The following is a 22,306-nucleotide window of genomic DNA, read 5'->3' on the forward strand; positions in this document are numbered from 1 at the left end:
TACCGCACCGTCCCCAAAGCATTCTGGGTAGTTACTGCACTCCACATTCAATGCTAATTTGATCGAGATGATTCGGCTGAGTCACCGAATCGGATTTGCGGTGTTGGCGGCCATTGTGTTGACTTTGCATGACAGGATGTAGATCATCGGTGTCTACGGGGGTTACGAATTGTTTGATCGGTTTCCTTCTTGCGAGTTACGTTACAGGATTTCATGAGTGAACGACTGCAGATAAACAATTTCTGACTTTGTGGAGACAATTTTTTTGCATTTTTTATATCTAATGGATTAATTTTTTTTAGCATTTGCTATTGCTTCAGGACCAGACCACTCAGCTTACTTTTATTAAATTTGAGGTTTTCTTACAACAATGACATTTTAGTTGATTTTAGTTTTCTACCTCTGCTACTAGGTGGTGGGGGTACTATGTTGCTCCGAGTCCGTCCAAGAGTAATATCTCAACAATGAGTGGTTGAATGTTTATAGGATTTGAATGGACTTTTCACTGTAACTACAGTATCAGGTTAAAATTGTAAAGGTCACAGCAAGGTCAAATGCTTCCAATAGCTATACAGTGATTACCTTGACCTACGAGTGCATTAATGTATGAGTTTTCCGAGGTATGAGCGGTCACTCGGTCGATTTTTTTGCTTTTTTTTTGCGAGCATAAAATAGAGGTACGAGCTCAAGACACCGCTGCTAGATGGCAAAGCGAAGCCAGAAATCGAAGATGGTGACAAAAATTAAGATATGCAAAGAGGAAAAAGTTAAAAATGTAAAGTTTAGGGATACGTAGTGTACAGGAGTGATAGAAAAAACAAGTTTTCCCTCCTCCTCTGCCTATCGCCTCTATCATATATATAAAATATAAACATTATATAAACGTTATAGTTGCAATTTATTTTGTTTTGTTGTTTTGCCTTTTGAGGATTCTGAAATCATTATACCCAAGTGCATGCATGTAAATAAACTTTCTTTTTTTCTTTTTCTTTCCTCTAGACGACAGATGACCTGCTGGTGGCGTCCGCCGAGTGTCCGAGCGACGACGAGGATATCGACCCGTGTGAGCCGAGCTCAGGTGGGTTAGGTTAGTCATCTCTTTTATTATTTCTGACATCCTTCTCCACTTTCAAATGCTCCACTGAAGTTCCTATAAAACCTGCGTAGACCTTGTTTTCGAGTGTCGGTCGTCATCTTATGTAGGTCTTATGTTGCTATACCTGTATGTCCGTTACCTCACGGGTGCTATTTACACTCCCCAAAAGGTGATCTGCACGATAAGCGGCATTAGCTCGAAGAATGAGTCATGCCTCGCGATACCTTAAAGGCTTTGTGGCATCTGTTACATTTTCTCTAATGCTTAATGCATGAACATGACAAGTTATGAGGTGTAAATGAAGACAGAAGACTGAGGTCTGGAGCAATGATGGCACCTTGATGCTCTTCAGCATTTTCTCATAGTCTGTGATGTCTGTGAGTCTTACTAAATACGCAGAGCCTCGGTTCTGGGATTTGGAATTGTGTTGTTTTTACGTTCTCTTGGTTCACATATGCTGATTACATTTGACATGCCCCTGGTGTGCTAAACCATGACTTTCTCTCACCTCCGAGGAAAACAAACACTTGGATTCTTCGAGCACAATGTTGTAATGAACACTCTGGGGTGTGATGGTGGCATAAATTCGAGCACATTTCAGACGTTTCAGAGTTTTATAGTCTGGAATGATATGAAAGCAGTTAAGAGGCTCATCAGAGGAAGTGGTCGCTTAGTGGTTAAGGTTTAGGTCAGGGGTTCAAGTCCTGGTATTGTCAAGCTGCCACTGTTGGGGCCCTTGAGCAAGGCCTTTAACTCTTTGTGTTCAAGGGTCGTCTTAGGCTATGCAGAATGCTGTATTACCTTACGTAACTAGGTCCTAGACTAGATCCTTTCTGGTTTCTTACCTCAGAATAATCAAAATCCATGCTTTTAGGCCTGTCTTTGGTTTTTAGTCCAAACGATTTTCTCATCTATGTTTTTTTTCCATCGTCTGGGCACAATGATCCATATTTTCCCCAATGCATCTCTACCTCCAGTTAGTCCCAGGTGACTGAGCACTTACTGGGTACATCTATGCCATTTAGCAGATGCAGGGTGGCTCAATTATCTCATTTATTCAACTAAACCATTGAGGGGGAATGGCCCAGTGGTATCCTGATGGTTTTTAGAATTTACAACTCTCTGATCAGAATTCCAGCACCTTAAACTCAAAGTATTTTTTGAGGTGATATCAAAAAGGTGCTAACTGGTGCTATTCTGACATACAGAGGTTCGGAAAATATTGAAACCGTTCAGCAACTCGTGCATAAAGATTGACAGGGAACGTGCCACATGAGATTATATCCGCACCCTTCCTACTCACCAGATTTGGCTCCTGCGGACTACGCCTCTTATTGATGAAAAGTCTGTACTTTGTTCTCCAGCTTTCCTGGTTTGTCACTTTGTGGTAAAGTGTGTACACGTTCACAACACCGAACAAAACTCTTTACTTAATGCTCTGACAAGTAACACTGGATGAGATCTTCAAACGGGTCTGCAGCTCTTCTTCTTCTTGATGACAACTTGACCTTATGCTCTTGAATTAAGCATGCTTCATTTCCAGGCTCCTTTTTTGTGTAGATGAAATAAAACTAAAAACTGGCTTCTGTCTAAAGAGGTTGCAAAGACACAAAAATGGAATGAATAATTTAATCCAATGATTGTACAGTCCTAACTCATCTGGGCTTCGTACGAAACCCCACATAAATGTTACTGTCCATACGACAGTAATTTAAAAAGAAAAAATTTTGGGTTGTGCTAAGAAAGAAAACGACAACGGTGTTGTAGCGCTTCCTGGAGCAAAACTGAGGTCTGCTTTGTCAGGAAAAACCATGCCACAGTTAGTATTTCACTCAAGGTCAAATGAGGACGATCTGAGAGTTGGGAAGCACTTGCAGAAGCCAATAGAAAGGAAAAAAACACCATAGTGACTTGACACCAACATCGTAGCCAATAGTTCAGGTGGGGGGGTAATGAGAGGGAGGAGGGCGCTAACAGTGTATACTGATCAATATCTGGATTCTGCTCTACTTGTTCAAGATCAATCCCACGTGTAAAGGATGGGATCTATTACTGCCAAGAAAGGGATGTTTCCCTGAGGCTCCGAACTCGAAATTTGTACCCGAGTCCTTCATGGACGCTGTTTTTTTTGTCTAGATTTCGACAAGATCCAGATCCTGTAAGGACCGATACGCATGGGCTAGTAAGGGTTGAAATAGGAAAACTTATACAAAAAATGAGGCTCAGCATTCCATCCAGGACTAATTGCTTTTTTGCTGTTGATTAAATGCCTTGAAGTATTTTGGATTCTGGACCAACACCACCACGAGAATTCTTTTCTCTACATTTCAGACTAGAATAAAAGTCAATTGTCCATATGTGTTCCAGAATAACATAAGTATTGGGACACCTGACTTTCCCAGCTGTATGCAGTTCCCCCTCAAACAGTTGTATCTTAAAGTTTTCCCTTCATTCGGATGGGGACACCCAAACCTGTTCCATCCTGACACAAAGTGCACAAAGCTAGCTCCATGAAGATCTGCTTAACATGGGATGTATTGGAAAAGCAACCAAAGTTTTCTCACTTCCATCAGCACATGACTGGCTGAAGGAATCTCCACAAATCTCTACAAGCAACATCTAGAATCTAGTGGAACATCTTTCCAAAAGAATGGAGGTCATTGTAAGAGTAAATAGGCGTTCAATGGGATGTTCCAAAACCTCTTACGAATCTTATAACCAGGTGTCCACAAACTTTTTCTCCATATATTATTGGGTCTGAACCAGATGCCGTGTAAACCGTTCACACAAGCTTTCTAAGCTCTGTGAATAATGTATTTGTATTGGGTTACACCCCATAGTACACAAAGGGATGCTATGATGTCATTGAGGTCTGTTCACTCCTCAAGGTCAGTCCAACAGGCTTGTAGATCATACGCAAACTCCGCCCCACCATCACCACCCCCATCACCACCTCCTGTTCCTAGTGGCAGCGCTATCAGCAAACGAGTGAGATCGATCCCTGGCTGTATTTATCGTCACGCCCTATTTCTTTTACAGCCGGGGGAAAAAAAAGAAAGAAAGAAAGCTCCGGTGGCGCAGAGGGGTCGGAGCTAATCTTCCAGCAGGCACCAGATTAGATCGCAGTGCAGCAAAGCGAACACGAGAAACCGCAGCGAGCCCGAATCCCCGCCTCAGCAACACGCTGAAGGACGGGAACAAAAGCGATAGATGAGCCGAGTTTTGAAATCTGCCCAAAGACAAGTGGTGAGATATACAGCAGCATGTCAAACCTGACAAGTGGAAAGACAAATGAGCTGCTCTCCTTCCGCACGAGCTAAAAACGTGGTTCGGAAACATTCGCTGTACCTAACGAATTTTTTCTCCCCCTTCGTAACTTTTCCTCGTGCGTTAATGAGAACCATCAATATTTAATCTCAGATTGAAGAACATGGAGAGTTGAGAAGAGTTTTGAGTTTAGAACTAAGACGAGATTAAGCATGTTGTAGAGATTTTTGTTTTGAATTCCCAGGAATGGGATTTCTTTCCCTTTTTTTCCTACCGTTTATCCATTCTTTCTCCATTAGTACTGTAGACCGAAATGCATGATAGCACAGTAATGGTGAGTTCTCAATTCTTGGCCAGACGGTGATGATGAATCTTGTGAATCTTAACACTAAATATCAATATCATCCAGCAGTATTTAGTATTTTATTTAGCATATGTATTTAAATACACACAATTATGCTAAAAAAAATATATATACACTACATTATTAATCTCATACGTGAGATACGTAAAACTGAAAGAATATATAACTAAGCAAAATGAGCAGTTTAAGTAAAACGTACCTGAACTATATATAAGCTATAACTGTATTTAAGAAAAATGTCAATCTTAAGTAGTTTTGAAAATACAAGATGAGAGGAATTAAGAGATACGCTTACACATCAAGGTGCAAAAAAAAATACTGGAAATGAGATGTTTTGATCAGGCGTTAAAAACGAAGAGGAAAATCACGGAAATATGTAAATAAGGAAGAGGCTGAGGTGAGCGAGACTTCCAATAAAGTGAAAGAAATTAATGGAATATGTAGATGAGCCTCTAAATATGTAAATTCTTAAAAAAAATAATAATAAATAAATAAATAAATACAATTTGTTTTTTTTTTTTTTTTTGCACCAAAAACTTGCGCTATTGCGGTTTAGAAAATGCCATTTTACTGCGATAAAGCTTTTTACTGCTTCCCATTCACGGCGGCAAATTTATTTGTTGAATTTGAATAGTATTAAGTTGGCGAGAAACGAAGACGAAGGTGAATCCTGACATTTATCGGTTCACTTCACTTTAACGTTTATGAAAGGTGTCAGATCCTTAATGCAACATAAAGCAAAGCCACAAGATTTGGGTACAATGAGGTTTTTTACACGTTGCTGTCGCTCGTCTAGATGTGAGAAAACGTGAGAAAATATTCGTACGATCTTGAAACGAGGGTTGGATATTTTCTTGAAGCAGCTACTGTATGATCTCAGAATAAAACAGCCACAAAAAAATTCATTACGACATTTTATTTTGTACATACAACATTTTATAACCCACATATTGGTAGTGATATGCAGAGTATATATGCATAATGCATGAATATGCATGAATATGCATTAATATGCATACTGTTTGAGTCCCTGTTGTTTAGCTGTTACTATCGAAACCATATTAGAAGCAGAGAATTAGTATAAAACTTGGGTTTTTACATACAGCTGGACTTTTAAGGGGAAACAATAAATCAGCACTATCTGACCAATCAGAATCAAGGGTTTAGTAACAATACCCTCTTCAAAAAAAAAAAAAACATTTAAATAAAAATATATATATATATATTTAGCTTTAATAGAATTTGGTCAACGCTCTGGTCCAGAGCATCTTACATTCATACAACTGAGCAGTTGATTGGCCTGCACCTTGCTCAAGTTCCTTTCCTTCGTTCCTTTTCTTCACGCCGTCCTCCTGTTTGCCCAAGCCTCCGACCCACTCCTCCGGCGTCACGTAGAACAAACGTAAACAACGTATACACCCGCATGCCGGTTCGCTCCGGTCTTTGCTTGGACGAGGCGAGCGCTGAACCGTGAAATTCCCATTTCGGACTGAGTCGATGACAAGCATGCAATAACGGTAATAAAAGCAAAGCAAACGCTTGCAGCTCCTCCGTATAGTGTTCGCCACGAATCGAATCTGATACAAAATATGGAACATCGGTAGCTCAAGGAAATAATTGCAGAAGGTGTTTACCGTGAAGCTGCGACACTAAGGTTTTTGTTCATGCAATACATTATAGTAGTTTTCTCATTCTCTTTTTTTTTCCTCGTCACATTAACGTGTCCTGAACATGCCCAAAAATGTACTTCCTGACACTGGAGACGCCTTCCAAAGTCTACTTACAGAAGATTGCGTCGGTCTGCAGAACAACCCCCAATGAACGACCTGTTACTATAAATGATATGGCTGAAGTTTGAAAAACCCTGAGCATTGGCTTTCTGAACATAATATAATAACCTCCACTCTTCTGGGAAGCGTCCCGTTGGATTTTGACTTGTGCTTGTGGACATATGCCTGAGATTCCTACAAGTCAGATACTGATCTAGGTAAGGTGTTCATTAGGGTTGAAGCTCTATAGGAGCTCTATATTTGTGCACTTTTTGTGCCACACTGGAACAAGTGAAGGGAAAATATCATTATTGCGCATTGTCTCATACGTACAATTCAACATTGTAATTGAAAACTGCCGTGGTATAAAAGGAATAAAACACCCCCTACGCCCTCCACCCCCCACCCCAACCCTTTGTTGTTAATTATTTTGCCATAACAGCACTTCCTCATTCGATCAGCGCGAAGAGGCTAATGTCGCGTTGAAGCCTCACACGTAAACGGACGTTCGCGGCGACTCAGCGTGAGTGCGACTTTACGATTTTACTCGCTTTATAGGCTAATAAAAAGCGCAAGCTTCTATAAACCTGGCCGTTTGCTTCATCCAGACGGCGCGATGGTGAAACGTGCGCAGAAAATCTAACGAGGTCCTTTAAACCGCCGATCTCCGTTGTCCGATCAGTAACTTCTTCCGCCGCAGTTTGCTCTTAGAAATCCACCTCAGGGTACTGAGGCTCGGAAGCATATCTTCATATCAAAGCTTTACGTGGGTCTGGTATTGAAAGGGTAATAAAGACATTGGACGGTAACGATACGGTAATTTAGCGCTGACTAGACGAGTGCTAAGAATAAAGCCTGGTTAAATTATGATTGGTGGAGTTGTTGGTGCTGGGATTTGAATTCAGAACCTTCTGTTTTAAAGTCCAATACCTTAATCGCTAAAATGTGACCCCCCCCATGGCCTGAAATGGTATTGCAGTGCATAGCATAGCAGAAGGGCTTCTCTTAATTTCGCGAAAGCAGCGCCTGGCGTAAATATCCATAATAGAGATAAAAGAGATCTCAATGATCTTTTCCACTGTCCTCACTATTGCAGAAGGACGTCCAGAATTTGGGACTAAATATTCCACAACTCGTCGATCATTGAATTAAATCGCATTTAAATATTTCCATCCACTACAAAACATTGCACGCACCTGGAATCTGATTAGAAACTGATCTTGATTATGTCATATTTCACGACAATGCTTCGCTATCCAACAACCTGTTCAGATTGTGAGTAAAATTGCGATTAGCTAGCTCCTAGATGCACAAGAGTTATTGAACTGGCTCCTTACACAACTTTCTAAAGGTTGGTATCAAAATAATAGGAAAGAACCAAGTTTCCTATCAAACATTGTGCCTCAACTATACACAATTACAATAATCAGCACTTTTACATTCTTCTGGAAAGATGTTCCACTAGATTTTGGAGTGGGCTTGTGTTCTCTTGAGAGTCAATTTGAATAGGGTTGAGGTCAAATCTTTATTGCAGGAGATCTTCCACTTCAACCCATGTATCTTCATGGAGCTGGCTTTGTACACTTTGGATCATGCTGGAACAGATTTGGGTCTCCTACTTTGAGTATAGGGAAATTTTCATAGTACAAACATTCCAACATGTGTGGCTCCACATTTTTGTTTGGGGAGGAACCACATATAACTGGAAAAGGCAGGAACCAATGGCTGATCATGTGACAGTTAGCACGAATAATTAGAAACTAATGAAACTAATTTATCTTTTAATTAGTTGAAATTTGTGTGTGTGAAGGGGTTGGTGGTGCTGGCAGGAAAATCGCAGCTCATGTATCCAAATGTATCACTAAACAAATATATCTGGCAACATTTCCATTTCCTATCATCGCCAAACTTCGTTATAAAAATGTGAAACAATTGCTTTCAGGTAAAAAAAAAAAGAAACGTTCTCCAAATTAAATAATCGTATAATAATATTATGAAAATTATAATAAGATCGGATTACACTTTAATTACTTTAGAAATAATTGCAGCTACAAGAATGTGTGAAAGCTAAAAAACTAATAATTGGTTTTAAAATAAATGAATAATTTAATAAATATCAGCACTTTTTTGTTTTTCTCTTTACGTTTAATTTGAATGTAAAATAAATTATGAGCACACAAGGACAAAATTGCATTACATAAATAAATAAATCAACAAATCCAGAAATTAATAAAAAAATCCAGATTAAAATAAAATAAAATAAAAAAACTATATCAAGCTGCATAAAATAAAATAGTTTTTCAAATAAAAAATATTTAACACACAGAAGTAGAAAGTGTGTTAAAAATTTTATAATTAAAAAGAAATAAATACCCATTATCAATACTTTGTACGTCGCAGTGGACGAGGGCGTCTGCTAAATGCTGCAAATGGAAATTTCTGTAAAAAAACCCGATACAGTTTGTTGATTTTCATTGAAACACTTCCTTCACATTTTTGGCCCCATACACACAACACACAAACACGCACACATACACACCGAGTCTCGAGCAATCGTGGAGTCCAGCAGAAATCCTGAATCAGCTAAATAAAGTAATTGTGATGGACTGTAATGGCTCCCAGAGATTGGCCAGATCCGCTGGAGCCGGGCCATTAAGGGCTTTGAAGGTCAAAAGCAAGATTTTATAGTCAATATGAAACTTAATAGAAAGCCGATGTAAATTGAATAAGACCAAAATAATGCGCACAGACTTCCTTTTCCTGCAAAACAATCGGACTCGGGCAGTCTGACCTGGCTGCGAGACGGAACGCCACAGCGCGTCATGTGGTGCGACTGCGTTTCATAATAAATATATATTATTCAAATGATCATCATAATCATAATAAACCATCACATCAGCATCATAAATCGTCATTATAATTAACAAACCATCTTCATCACTATAATAATGGTCTGTCATAATAATAATAACAACCGCATCATAGTTTAATTAACCACCACATCATCATAATAGCCACCACATTGTCATCTTCATCATCACCACCACCACCATCATAATTACCACTACACCATCATCATCAACACCACCATCATAATATACATTAATGTATTTCAAATAATCATTTTGCCTCAATCACACATAGCAAGTGGAAGCTCATTGGTTAAGATGTTGATAAGAAGGTTGTAAGTTTAAATCCCCAAGCTGCCTTTGGGGGCACTTAACCCTCAAACGCTCACTTATACAAATGTAATCGCTGTGAGTTGTTTTGGATGATGGTGTCCACCAAACACCATAAAATGTAAAATTTGCAATGGGCAAACATTGACACAAATGTTTAAACACTACTAAAAAGACCCTCTGCCCAATCCGATCGCAGAATCACGATCGCCGTTTACCGCTGAACGATTGAGATGTACGTTAAGTCGGCTGTAGGTCAATATAAACGCAGGACCTACTGGGGGTAGTTTCTATAGGCTCTGGTAATAGGATCCGTCCTCCATTTGCCTTAATAGATAGCGTCTGAGCATAACGGCGTTCAATTTGGAAACCTGCTGGGATGTGAGACAGATCGCTTAAAAAACAGGACGAATCCCAAATGGATCGTTTGCTTCTTCTATTCCGGCGCTTAATGCTTTCAATAAGCAATACATACATTATTTATAGCCTTACGTCCCCTCCGTCTTACCCGGTGAAGCCAGCAGGACTATACAGAACACCGTGCCTTCTTTCAGGCCAGAGTGAAAGGCCCAGAGGCCCTATTGCAGACGGAGAGCGCCGGCTTATTTGTTCGTCTTGACAGTCTCGCGTTGCCATAATTTGTGCGATGCGGACATTACTGTCGAGCAAGGATGAGAAACGTGTTGACGTTCCCGAGAACGTCCTCCTTCCGATGCTCATCAATCCCACTAACGAAAAGGTCTGCTCGTGTTGTCCGGTCGTCACGGCGTAAGGCTGACATGATCAGGCCGTTACCGTGCAGCGTGAGGCGCCCGGAACGACCTCCTTTCCTCGCTTCCCTTCATGTTCTGTTCATAAATAAATCCCTTTGTGAGCAACAAATGAGGAAAAATCACTCAAAACACTGTATGTATTCTCATCTCTGCTGATTGTGTTTCCGAACCAGTTAGCGGCTTCTGCTCTTCTTGCCAGGATGCATGGTAAGACAATGGACTGGGGGTTTATAGATGTTGGCAAAAGTTGAGGCCCAGACAAGCTTGTTAGACATTTTAAAGCTAATCAGCTAAGCTCGAATCTGTAGCCAAGCGACACCTCGGGATAGTCTCAGGAATCCTCAGACACACCAAAGGCTCCTTCTGTTCACATTCAACAAAGTGCTCTTTAACACCGTATTCTTTTCATTCAAGTTCAGTAACCATTTTATTATAGATATGGGCTGGAGCCTGGTTCTGGTCTGCTCATGGTTATGAGAATGGTTTTAGGGCTAATACATTGGGTGCTAGGCAGGAGAACACCATAGAACCTAGGGGCAATTTTAACTGAAACAGTTCCTCACATGGTTTAAGAGCTCAGATAAAGAAACCCTGAACAAACCCACAAAACTGGTTGTGGGTTTCTTCATCCAAGTTTATAAACCAATATAGATCTTAGGGTCAATTTGTAGCCTCTGGATTTGGGAGCTGGGATGAAGAAACCCTAAAGGAACCTACAACTAGAACCACCATAGAACTTGGGCACAATTTTTAACTAAACATTTCCTCACATGGTTTAAGAGCTGGGATTAAGAAACCCTGAAGAAACCCACAACTAGAACAATATAGAACTTAATTTTTAACTAAACATTTCCTCACATGGTTTGATATCTGGGATGAAGAAACCCAAAAGAGTTATTATAAGAGCAGATCTGGGACTGGGGTGTTCCATACCATGCTCAGGTTTTCACAAACATTGTCCATATTGTGTACTTTTTCAAGGTCATTTTGTCTTTTTAATTGCACATTTTATTTTCCATTTTGAATTGCTGGATTAAAAAAAAAAATGTGTTGGGCGACCTCAGACACCCAACACATCTCCACTGCATGATGCGGCATCTTGTATATACTGATGACCTTATCCTTCATCTCTTCACTTTAGATAACCCAAGTTCGGTTATACGGAACCCCGTTTCTGAGATTTCCCTATTGTGATATGCGAAATCATTTCATCATTGTACTTCCTCCCTATCATACACACACTTTGGCTGTCCTGTACCACCCTCTTGCTGGGCCATCATCGAAAATGGCTTCATTCTAGGGATTGTTCTGTGGCTACCTAATTTTACTCTTGAGTGCACACGGGTGAAATTTTTAAAGGGCCCACGCTATTTAAAAAACTTGAAGGCGTCACGTACAGTAGTAACGGCGAGCTGAGAAAGAGCAGAGTGCGTGTAGATGGCGAGTCGGACGAAGGAAACCTGGAAAGATTCAAAATTCTATATCTCATTTAGTCCAACGATCATGATAACCTCATATGTTTAGTCAGTGACCGTGAGCTTCATTGCAGAGATCGAAATTTTCCAAATCTGACCTTTTCCTGCCGCCATAGAACCACTGCATTTTCTACGTTAATATTTAATCAGGAGAAAGAACCACCTGCATGGCTGTATCGTGTTATTCGTCTACACGAGTGCTTTTGTGTTAAATATGAGCGAGAAGGTGTTCTGAGCTCTGCACTTTGCCCTTGTGTTAATATGAATGCGCTTCTATAGTAACAGCTCAATCAGTGGCTGTATTGGATGGTAGAAAGGGCATTATTCATAATCACATACTCCGGTGCTCATGCTATTTCTCTCTTACCGGTGTTTTGTATTGCTTTTATGATTTATAATCACACCAAATGGGGATGAGGTTCCCCTTTTAAGTCCGGTTCCTCTCAAGGTTTCGTCCTCTTACGATCCGTTTCCTTTACACAGTCGCCCCAAATTTGCTCATCAGGGATAAACACACATCATTCACTTATATTGAATTTTTTTGGTTCTACAATTCGTAAGTCCAAGCTCTGTATGCATTATTTAAGGACCAAACGGTCGTCTGGAGTGAAATCCATCTATTATGGACTGGCCTGCCCAGTCACCAAACCTAAATCCTATTAAACTGCTCTGGGAAAAAACATCCAACTAATGGCGAGTTTTCCAAGAGGAACAGCTTTTTTTTTTTAGCTAAATGTTTGGAGAAATGAACTGTCTGGATGCTGAAAGTAGGTAAAGCTGGTATTTATGCTAATAGAGGATTAGTCTGTTGCAAAAAAGGAATCAAACCAGTAAATGGAAAGAGTCTTCAGTGTCAAAGCTTTGCAGTAACTAAAAATGGATAAAAATTAAAACTTCTATTGGGAAGCCGTGTTGTGGGAAATAAAGCAGGAAAAAAGTTTGGTGTTCCTCTGGAAGTGTGTGAAGATCTCCGAATCGTGTTGGAAACCCTGAAGACCGGAAAAAAAAAAGAATAGAAATGGGCTGGAGATAGATACATTGGAATATTATCAAACCAGCTGGTCCTTTAAAAAAAGAAAAAAAGAAAAGAAAAACGCTTTATACTAGTTACATGTACTTTTGAAATTCCATCTTTGTATATCCCAGTAATGTTAGGGGCACCCCTGGAGTTCTGAGGGTTAAGAGCCTTGCTCAGGGGCCCCAAGAGTGGCAACTTGGCAATACCAAGGCTTGAACGCCTAACTTTAGTAACCCAGAGCCTTAACCACTGCGCTCTTACTTCCCCTGTAACCACTATATTGTAGCTTTAGCATCTTCAAACCCATATCACTGGAATCTTGCCATCAGATCTTGGGTTAGATGTTATTAGACAGGGATTGGTGTGAGTATAATAAGTGCAGCTCTGGAGGTAGTGTATAATAGCTGCATGCTGTCCCAGTGCCAGGCCCCAGTGTGATTCCAATCAACAGATCAGTCCAGGCAGCGGGTGTGAAGCTCAGCCTGGGCTCATCGTGCCAGCTTCCCATCTCCAGGAAGAAGAGAAACACAGAAAGTGTCAGACTGCAGGAGAGCTCGCACCTAAGTCACCAAAGACAGCAGTAAAAGACAGATTTTCTTTTTTTTTTTTCGGTGTATTGATGACAATTTACCTTTTAATTGAGCTCAACATATGCATCTAAAAAGGTATGACGCCAATTAAAATCAGCCATGCATTAGCATTCTACATGCAATTCAATTACCATGCTAGAGCAAAATATCTGGTGGGTGGGGTGGGTGGTCCAAACCTAATTCATGCAAATATAAATCAACATCTTTAACTGGTCGTTATTCGACGTCTCGGTTTCCACCTATCCATGCATATCTCTTGGCAGTTCTCTCTGACCCTGAATAACAAACACCCGAAGCTATACGGCGTCCCCTCTCCCTACGTGACGAGGTGACGGCCCACAGGTTCCTTGTTTTTTTTTTGCCTTGAAGGATTGAGTTTGCTTCACACCTGTCCGAAGGGATAATGCCGGCCATTGCAGTAAGCGCTAATCCATTCCAACGCTCAGTCACACTCCATTCCCTGAGGCATCTTTCCCCTGTCCTTCAGCATTTGCTGGCATCTCTGGACTTACCTTCTACAATATAAAACACACTGAGATGCACAAACCGGACTGGTAGCATTCAATGCATGGAGAACTTTTACAGCTATATGTGGTTCTTGCCCAAACAAAGCAAACAGGAGGTATTTGAATAAGTTTTGAAAAGAGGAGCTCTTAATGAGGAGGTCTTTGGACGAGGTCCTTAAAAGAAAAGGTTTTTGGAAAAAGGAGGTCTTTGGATGTGGTAGCATGAAATTGTCCCTTCACTTGAACTTTGACATCCAAACCCGTCTCAGCATTGGAATGCCCTTGTACACATTTTTTTAGTTTGGAGTGCAAGATCTACTGTGACAGAGCTCTGACCACCTTGGGGATTAATTGGAACACCAACCCAGGCCTCCTTACCTCACCTGACTTTACTAATGCCCTTTCAATAAGCACAAATCTCCACAAGGACTTTCCAACATCTGGTGGAACATCTTCCCAGAAGAGTGAGGGACCAAGTGTGAAATCAGACTTTCAGGAAGCAATAATTTGTAAAAGCTCCTGGCCTTCCCAAGGTTGAGTTGAAAGGCCGTGCCAATGTGGTGCCTGAAGATATAAAAAGATCAGTCATGTTTTCTAAAATAATTGATGAGCCTGAGAAAAAAAAAATACTAAAAACAGGCTTATCATTGTCTGTAGAGGAATGTATACTGTAGATGTGAATAAAGAGATGTTTCATCAGCCCAGAGCATTAGCAGGAAAGAGAAAGAGATAAAGAGACTAATGAAGGGTTACGGTGCCGAGTGTTATCAGAGTTGATGGGAGTCGGATTATAATTTGGATGGCTCTCGTACATAATGGAGGCTTGCTGATATGTAATCAGTTTCCCATTCAAAGAGGCAAATGGCTCCCAAAGCACTGGCTTGAAGTCGTTAATCCCCCCCTTATCAAGCGTTTAGAGTACGTTAAAAAGGGCGGTCACCGGTTTCATCTGGGGACCCAAGCTGCCTGCGTTTCTAATTTGCACCATAACTGCACATTTGCATTTGTTCGCGGGTCTGTCTAGAACTCTGCTGCTCTTTTCGATAAGGTGCTGCCCCCCCTGAATAAAGCATTATTGTTTCGGTCTTGCACGTGCAGCCAAGGATCACTTACAGCACAGTTTTCCAGAGGACGTGGTCGCGGTGTGCCAAGTTAGTGCCACCGACTTGGGAACGTCAATTTGGGCAGGCGCTCGCCATCTGTTCTTATTGCGGCAAAAGTCGGCCCTGCGATTAGTGATCCAGTAACAATTTTCTCATTTCTGTGTTCTTTTTTTTGAATTAAACAAACCCTGAGCTCAGGGGAATATAGATTGAAAACAGGAAGTTGAAAAGGGCTTGTTTTTTTTATAGCAGGAAAAGCAGAAAGGAGATACAAGAGGCTTTGCATCTCATAATAGGGACAACCCCATGGAGGGCCATCAGGGCCAGCAAGGATTTCTCTTCTGTCCTAATCTCTATCAAAATTACTTTGTCCATGAATATTTATTAAATTATTCCCAATAAACCATTCTCTTTATTTCATAGCATTTCTTTTCTACAAGTGTCAGATTACATTAACCAATCGGATTTCAAGTTGCTGACTCCAGGGCCATCTAGCAGGCGTCCGATAATGTCAGCATTTTTACGTCCTTCACATTTCGTTACAATATTGACGTGGCATCATAACGATCGGATTATGAGGTGGATTGTTTCAGGCCAGACACCACTGAAGGCCTAGAGGAAATATGTATGGGACACCAATGAGGACAATGCATGTTTTGTTGCTGAGTGTTGATCCTGGAGACTCATTTCTTGAATTTGAATGATAAAATCGTTCTTTCGTTACAGAAAACATGACCGTTTCAATAGCTGACCATATTGCTGCATGGAGAGTCACAACATATTTATTGTTCATATAGAAATAATTGCTTTTTGAACAAGTTCGATAATATATACCTGTGACATTCTGACCAATCAGAATCCAGAATCTTGTGATGCATATGTGTAAATAAAGTAAACTTTGAATATAGATTAACCTTTGTGTTTGTGTGTGTGTTTGCACAGCAAGCCCGACAGGTCCGGGCCTGAAGGGGTACCCCGACCCGGTGGAGGTGGTCCGTGAGTCCAGTAGCACCACGGGAATGGTGGTGGGCATCGTTGCAGCGGCCGCCCTGTGCATCCTCATCCTCCTTTACGCCATGTACAAATACCGCAACCGGGACGAGGGCTCGTATCGTGTGGACGAGAGCCGCAACTACATTAGCAACTCGGCGCAGTCTAACGGCACCGTCCTTAAGGAGAAACCAGCCAACGTGGCCAAGAGCACCACCAAGACCAAGACAAACAAGGACAAGGAGTACTACGTTTGATTGCTCTTTCGCTGGACGTGCTCCAGAATCTTTTGTTTTTTCAGGACTTCTGGATATATATTTTTTTTGCTTTGTTTGTTTTTTCTTCTTCCCTCTATTTGAAAGAATAAAACAGTACCATATCCTGTGTAAAATAGCAAGAACTTGGGAGGGGAGGAGAAAAAAAAAAAAAAGACAACTTGAAAAAAAAAAAAAAGCATAGTCTGTTTATCTAAGATATCGCATTACACTGCAGATTGAAGGTTTCACTCACGTCCCCGATGGCAGGCGCAGAAGGACAGTGCTGGCATGGCGTCAGCTGGACAAGGGGGCATTTGAGCAAAACATGGCTGATTAAATACCTGATAATTAACTGCAAAGCAGGTTATCAATATGAAACCCATCTGGGCCAACGAAATGCCAGGATTGTGCGTAAGAGAGACTACTGCTAATGTGTCAATCCTGCCAGAATGTTTTCCCACACAAAAAAAAAGAAAGAAAAAACATGCCAGGCCAAAAGAATAACAATCAGAAGAAGAGGTTGTGATTGTTCTTTGCACTGAGAGACACCAGCGAAGGTTCTCAAGAGCCTCCCGGAAACGAAACGTAACGCAAGGAAACCGGCCAAAAGCCTGCCAGAGTGAGGGGGATCCAAAAGCAATCTCGAAAGCAATCTCAAAGCCTTATGTTCTCAGCCGGAGGAAAACTGTAAGGCCATTAAACATACAAATGAACGGGAAAAAAAAAAAGAAAAGCGACCATTCGAGAAACTCTTGATGCACGCAACAGTATCTTATTACACATGTTTATACACCAACATCTAAATGTGCTCTCTGGACTGTGACAGTGGTGTTTTATAGCCTGTTGTATAGACGCAAAATTATACCTGCTCCTCGATCATGGTTTGGGCTGAACTTTTTTGTTTTATTTTTTTTTTTCAGTAAGAAAAAAAATTCAAAAAAGGGAGAAAAAAAAAAAAAAAATGAATGTTAGTAAATGTTGCTAGGTATAGATTTGATCACGAAGCCAAAAACATATGAGTTGCTTTCATCAGCTAATCTTTAAGGCTCCCCCAGACTTCCTGCTCAACACTAAACTGATGGTACAGCCAGAAATTTTGTCTTGTCCATAAATGAGGTGTGAAAAAAAAAAAAAAAAACCTCCTAACAATATCCTGCAATCCTGGAAATCTCACAATTTGCAGTCCATCGCTAATCTGTCCATCCTTTCAGGCCATGTGTACGAGTGCGTGGGTGCACTTGTCCCTCCATTTTGTCCTTTTCCAGCCTTTACGTCGTCCTTCTCAGTCTCTGCTCTCCTGCTCCACGAGAACGAGCGAGACGAGAGCAAAGTCCAGACTACGAGCTAAACCTGCATTCGGTGCATTTCAGGTTTTTTTTTTGTTTTGGTTGTTTGTTTTTATTCAAATTCTACCAGTGCTGTTCTTTTTCTACAGTATTTTCTGTTTTCGAATTGTGACGATTCTTTATTGACCTCAAAGTACATGATTTATTATATAAAGAAAAAATTTAAAAATAGTTTTGAAAAATTTAAACGAGCAAATAAAATATTACCTAAGTGAACTTCATGTGTGATGTGTGTTCTAGGATTTCTTTAAATATTTGTACAATTTAAAAAAATTATATAAAAAAAAATAAATAATAATAATAATAATAAAAATAAAATATATATATTTTTAATATACATTTTATTTACCGTATTTTACGGACTATAAGCTGCTACTTTTTTCCCACGCTTTGAACCCCGCGGCTTAAACAATAAAGCGGCTAATATATAGATATTTCCTGGGTTTTTCCCGGTTTCACAAGCTTCAAAAAACGGAGCCCCATAACATAACAATATTGCCAAAATGTTCCTAATATAATTCCCTTAACTCTTTTACTAAGATGTTTTTACTTGATTTTGGAGTGTGCATGTAGTCGTTTAGACACAAGGGTGTTAGTAAAGTCAGGTACTGATGCAGGTGAGGTTTCCTGGGGTGCAGTCTTCAGCGTTCACATTCATCCCCAAGGTGTTCAATAGTGTTGGCGCTCAATAGCAGGAAAATCTTCCTCTCCAACCCATGCAAAGCATATTTTCATGGAGTTTGCTTTGTGCACTTGGGTATTGTTGTGCTGGAACAGGTTTTTGGTCTCCAAGTTCAAGTGAAGGCAAAATCTCATGCTATTGCATCCAAAAACGGAATACACAATTGTGCGCCTTCAGGTTTGGGATAACAGTTTTGACGTGTCCCAATACCTTTGTCCATACAGTGTGTGTATCTATATATATATTAAAATCTAAAACAAATAATGAAAAAATTAATACCACAGTGTCACATTTTGCAAAAGTAAACAATGAATGCAGCCATTTTTGTTAAAGCATCATTAGCGTTTTTTTTTTTACTTTTTTCTTCTTCCATCTTTTAGTAAATTATTAAAAACTAACCGTAGGATGGTAAAACAAACCAAAACAGCATTGAAATGGTCCTTGGGCATTGTGTTCGTTCGTTTTCTGCACTGAAACTGAAATCGTAAATGTTTCAAATCAATCGTTTGCTCCCAATGTTAAATATTCAAAATAGACCTCATTTTCTCACCATTTTATTGTTGGAATTGTTTGGGTTCATGGGCTCTTTAACAAACTGGATGTAAAATAAGTGATCAACTGTTAACGGCTTCCTCCAACATTCTGGCTCTACTCCGAGAATCGCTTTTAAAAACCAACAAGACAGGAACAGGAAATGGGAGTCCATTTGGACTGAAATTCTTTATGAAGTCTCAGGGAGTTTTTCCTTGGCAATGTCAAAATTAGCTCACTTATTAGGACTAATTCGGTCAAGCTAATTCGGGACGATGTGCTAAAAGCCCAGTGAAATCCTTTCTTCATGTATACAAGAGTCAGAGTGCAAGATTAAGGGCCTTGCTTAAGGGCCTTGCTCAAGAGCCCAACCATTGCAGCTTGGCAATACTGGAGCTGGAGACCCCTGACCTCCCGATCAGTAACCCACTACCTTAACCACTGACCCACCACAAAAAAAAAGGGCTATATCAATAAAATCCTATTAAAAATAGTTAAATGAAAAATCAACAACTTCCGACCAATCAGATTCGAGATTCGAGTTCAGTTCCAGACTTTACATTAGAGCAGCTAAAGCAGCTGCCCAGAGACTTCCCTCTGCTTCAACTCCTACCTCCAGTTGTTTAATTTATTGAAACCCGGCTGTAATCTATCTGTCCTAAAGAGCACAAAGAGAATACGCTATGAAAAGCAGACGGCCCCCAGGAGAAAAGAAATGTGAGAGACCGGGGAAAGGTGGAGAGATAGAGAGAGACGCTCTGAATTGGAGCAGCAGGAAGATGAGATGTACAGATCTGCAGTGCTCAGGAGCATTAACACCACATCTGGCTTTCTGCGGTTAACAGAAACAACAAGCAAGAACTGCTGGAGCATCGAGCGGGACAATCTGCACAGCAGCAGGACGACGATGAGCAAGTATGAAGGAGAACAGGAGGAGACCATAGCGCCGCTTCACACATGAATATATTACACACGAAGACACTGCAGAACACCGTGTGGAATAGAAAAGGAGAATTTTAAAACAGAGGCAAAAAATGTACCAGAATTTTTCCTTTTTTTTTTGGTTGTTTGGGACACCTGACCTTTCTCTATTGGATGTTTTGAGATGCCCCATGTTCAGGGAGAACATGGAACATCTCCTGATACAGACCCAAGCCTTCTCGCTTCATCTACTTGACCTTACAAACACTACATATCTCCAAAATCTAGTGGAACATCTTCCCATATATGGTTCTTTCCCAATCTATTCTCACTTTGCAAGTCAGACGTACACAATCGTAAATATAGAATCAATTTCGATGGACTGGAACATCTTGAGATTTCGAATGGTGGGCTACAGAGCTTGGTTTCGAGAAGATGATCTCCTGCTATAGAAACCTATCGAACACCTTCGGGATGAACGTGAATGCCGACTGCACCCCAGGAAACTCCTGCTACCTCAGCTACATCAGTACCTGATTTACTAAACCCCCTTGTGGCTGAAATGAACAAAAATCTAGAACATCTTCCCAGAAGAATGGAGCTCATAACAGCAAACAGGGAGTAAATGGGGGATGCGAAAATGTGTATGGAAAAGAGAGTGTAAAGAGTTTGAACATAAAAAGCCTAAGAAAAAAAAAACACGTCAATATTCCCATATATTCCTTTTCTCATTTTCCTCATTCGTTTTCACAGGAGAGGAGAGAGGATTCAGTGCAAATGCTTCCATTATTAATTCAGGATTAGTCGTTTGAGGTTTTAAAAGCACATCACGGTTACTGTTCATCCCAGGAAACAAGTTTAATTACGAATTTTCCGACTTTATCTTACTGTGTCCTAAAAGTCTGTATAGAAGCGTATTAAAAAAAGTGCTGAGTCAGTTTGTGCTTAACACAATGTTTAAAAAAAAATTGACCCTGCGGATGCAATAGCTCAATGAATAATATTTTGATGATCATGGGTTCAGTCCAAGCACCATGCTGGCACTGCGGGGGCCCTTGAGCAAGGCCCATAACCTTTAAATATGCAGCTGTAGAACTGGAAACTGTGAGTCGCTCTAGATAAGAAAACAAATGCCATAGAAGTATATTTCATTTTCATGAATCATCAAAAGAGGTTTTATATACTTTTACTTCTTTTGGCTGGAGAGGTCTCCAGAGCTTATCGTCCATCTCTAGATCACCTGGACCTCAACATCTGCCAAACCAACCACCTGCATGTCTTCCCTCACCACATCCATAAACTTCCTCCTTGGGCTTCCTCTTTTCCTCCTGCCTGGCTCAATCTTAAGCTTCATATCAAGTCAAGTCAAATATACGGTATGAAGATGAAGGTCGCGTGCAAGAAGAGAGTACCGAAGGTTGTGCATTTACAAATCAACCAATAAATACTGTATATGTAAACATTTGGCTGGATGTAAAAATCCATATCTAGTAATTAATTACGTTCCATAGACCCCACACCCGCATCCCCCCCATCCCCGCGATAGGCGATAATCCATGAAGTGGCAACCTAATATGTATACAGTACAGTATTCAAAATACCTGGATATCTTAAGGCTTTATAAACCGTCCCAACACTCTTATAAAGATTTCCTCTGCTCTTAAACACTTTCAATAGTCTTAAACCTAAGTCATTTTTACCCGGAAATTTCTATAAGGGTACTCAGCGGTGAAGATACTTGAATGATGAAGAAGATGATGAATTAAGTGTGCGGTACAAATGATGATGACGGTTAAATAAATGTACTGCATACCCAAGAAGAGCATTACAGCTCTTCCGAAAGCTTAATTTTTTTTTTTAATTCTTAATGTACTGTATTTATGGCATTTGAGAGATGCCCTTATCCAGAGTGACTCACAACTGAGCAGTTAAAGGCGTTGCTCAAGGGTCCAGCAAATTGGTGGTAGTGAGATTTGAATTTTTGACCTTCCGATCCAAAATCAAATGGCTTAATTTTAGAATAGAATTCGAAAATTGATTGGATTGATTTAGTACAAAAAACAATATGTAATGGATGAGTTTAAGGATCTAAGTGACTTTGAGCATCAAATTCAGGATCTTTCAAAGCCAGAGCTCGTCTGACATGAGGGACAGGTCTTGTCAGGTGTTCTGATGGTTGGGGTTATCGGACCACTTTTGGTAGGTAATAAAGAAGAGCTGGTGAACCAGAGGCAGGGCAAATCTTCGATGAAAAAACGAATTCAAAAATAATGAAGTGAAAAGAAATGAGACCTTGGAAATAATTCTAAAAAAAATTTGTTCCAGCCTACTCTTCGGATTCCATCTGTATGGAGTTCTCATTGAGTCTCAATTTGCCATTATAATAACCTCTATTTTTCTGAGATGTTCCACTAGACTTGGAGATTTGTGGAGATTCAT

General features: G+C 40.3%; 1 protein-coding gene across 30 annotated transcripts in view; it reads left to right on the forward strand.

Annotated features, from left to right (window-relative positions):
• LOC124381709 (neurexin-1a-like) overlaps positions 1-17,268 on the forward strand; it is a 316,092-nt gene extending 298,824 nt beyond the window's left edge. For 19 of the 30 annotated variants that reach the window (XM_046843553.1, XM_046843570.1, XM_046843564.1 and 16 more), the window contains 2 exons: positions 1,000-1,087; positions 16,083-17,268. In XM_046843553.1, coding sequence (XP_046699509.1) covers positions 1,000-1,087; positions 16,083-16,387 — 393 coding nt within the window. In that variant the 3' untranslated portion in view covers positions 16,388-17,268. The remainder of the gene's footprint in view (positions 1-999; positions 1,088-16,082) is intronic. The other 11 variants (XM_046843558.1, XM_046843571.1, XM_046843572.1 and 8 more) reach the window with 1 other exon arrangement.
• Positions 17,269-22,306: the final 5,038 nt, after the last annotated feature.

This window comes from Silurus meridionalis, chromosome 28 (assembly GCF_014805685.1).
Source record: "Silurus meridionalis isolate SWU-2019-XX chromosome 28, ASM1480568v1, whole genome shotgun sequence".
Taxonomy (NCBI): domain Eukaryota; kingdom Metazoa; phylum Chordata; class Actinopteri; order Siluriformes; family Siluridae; genus Silurus; species Silurus meridionalis.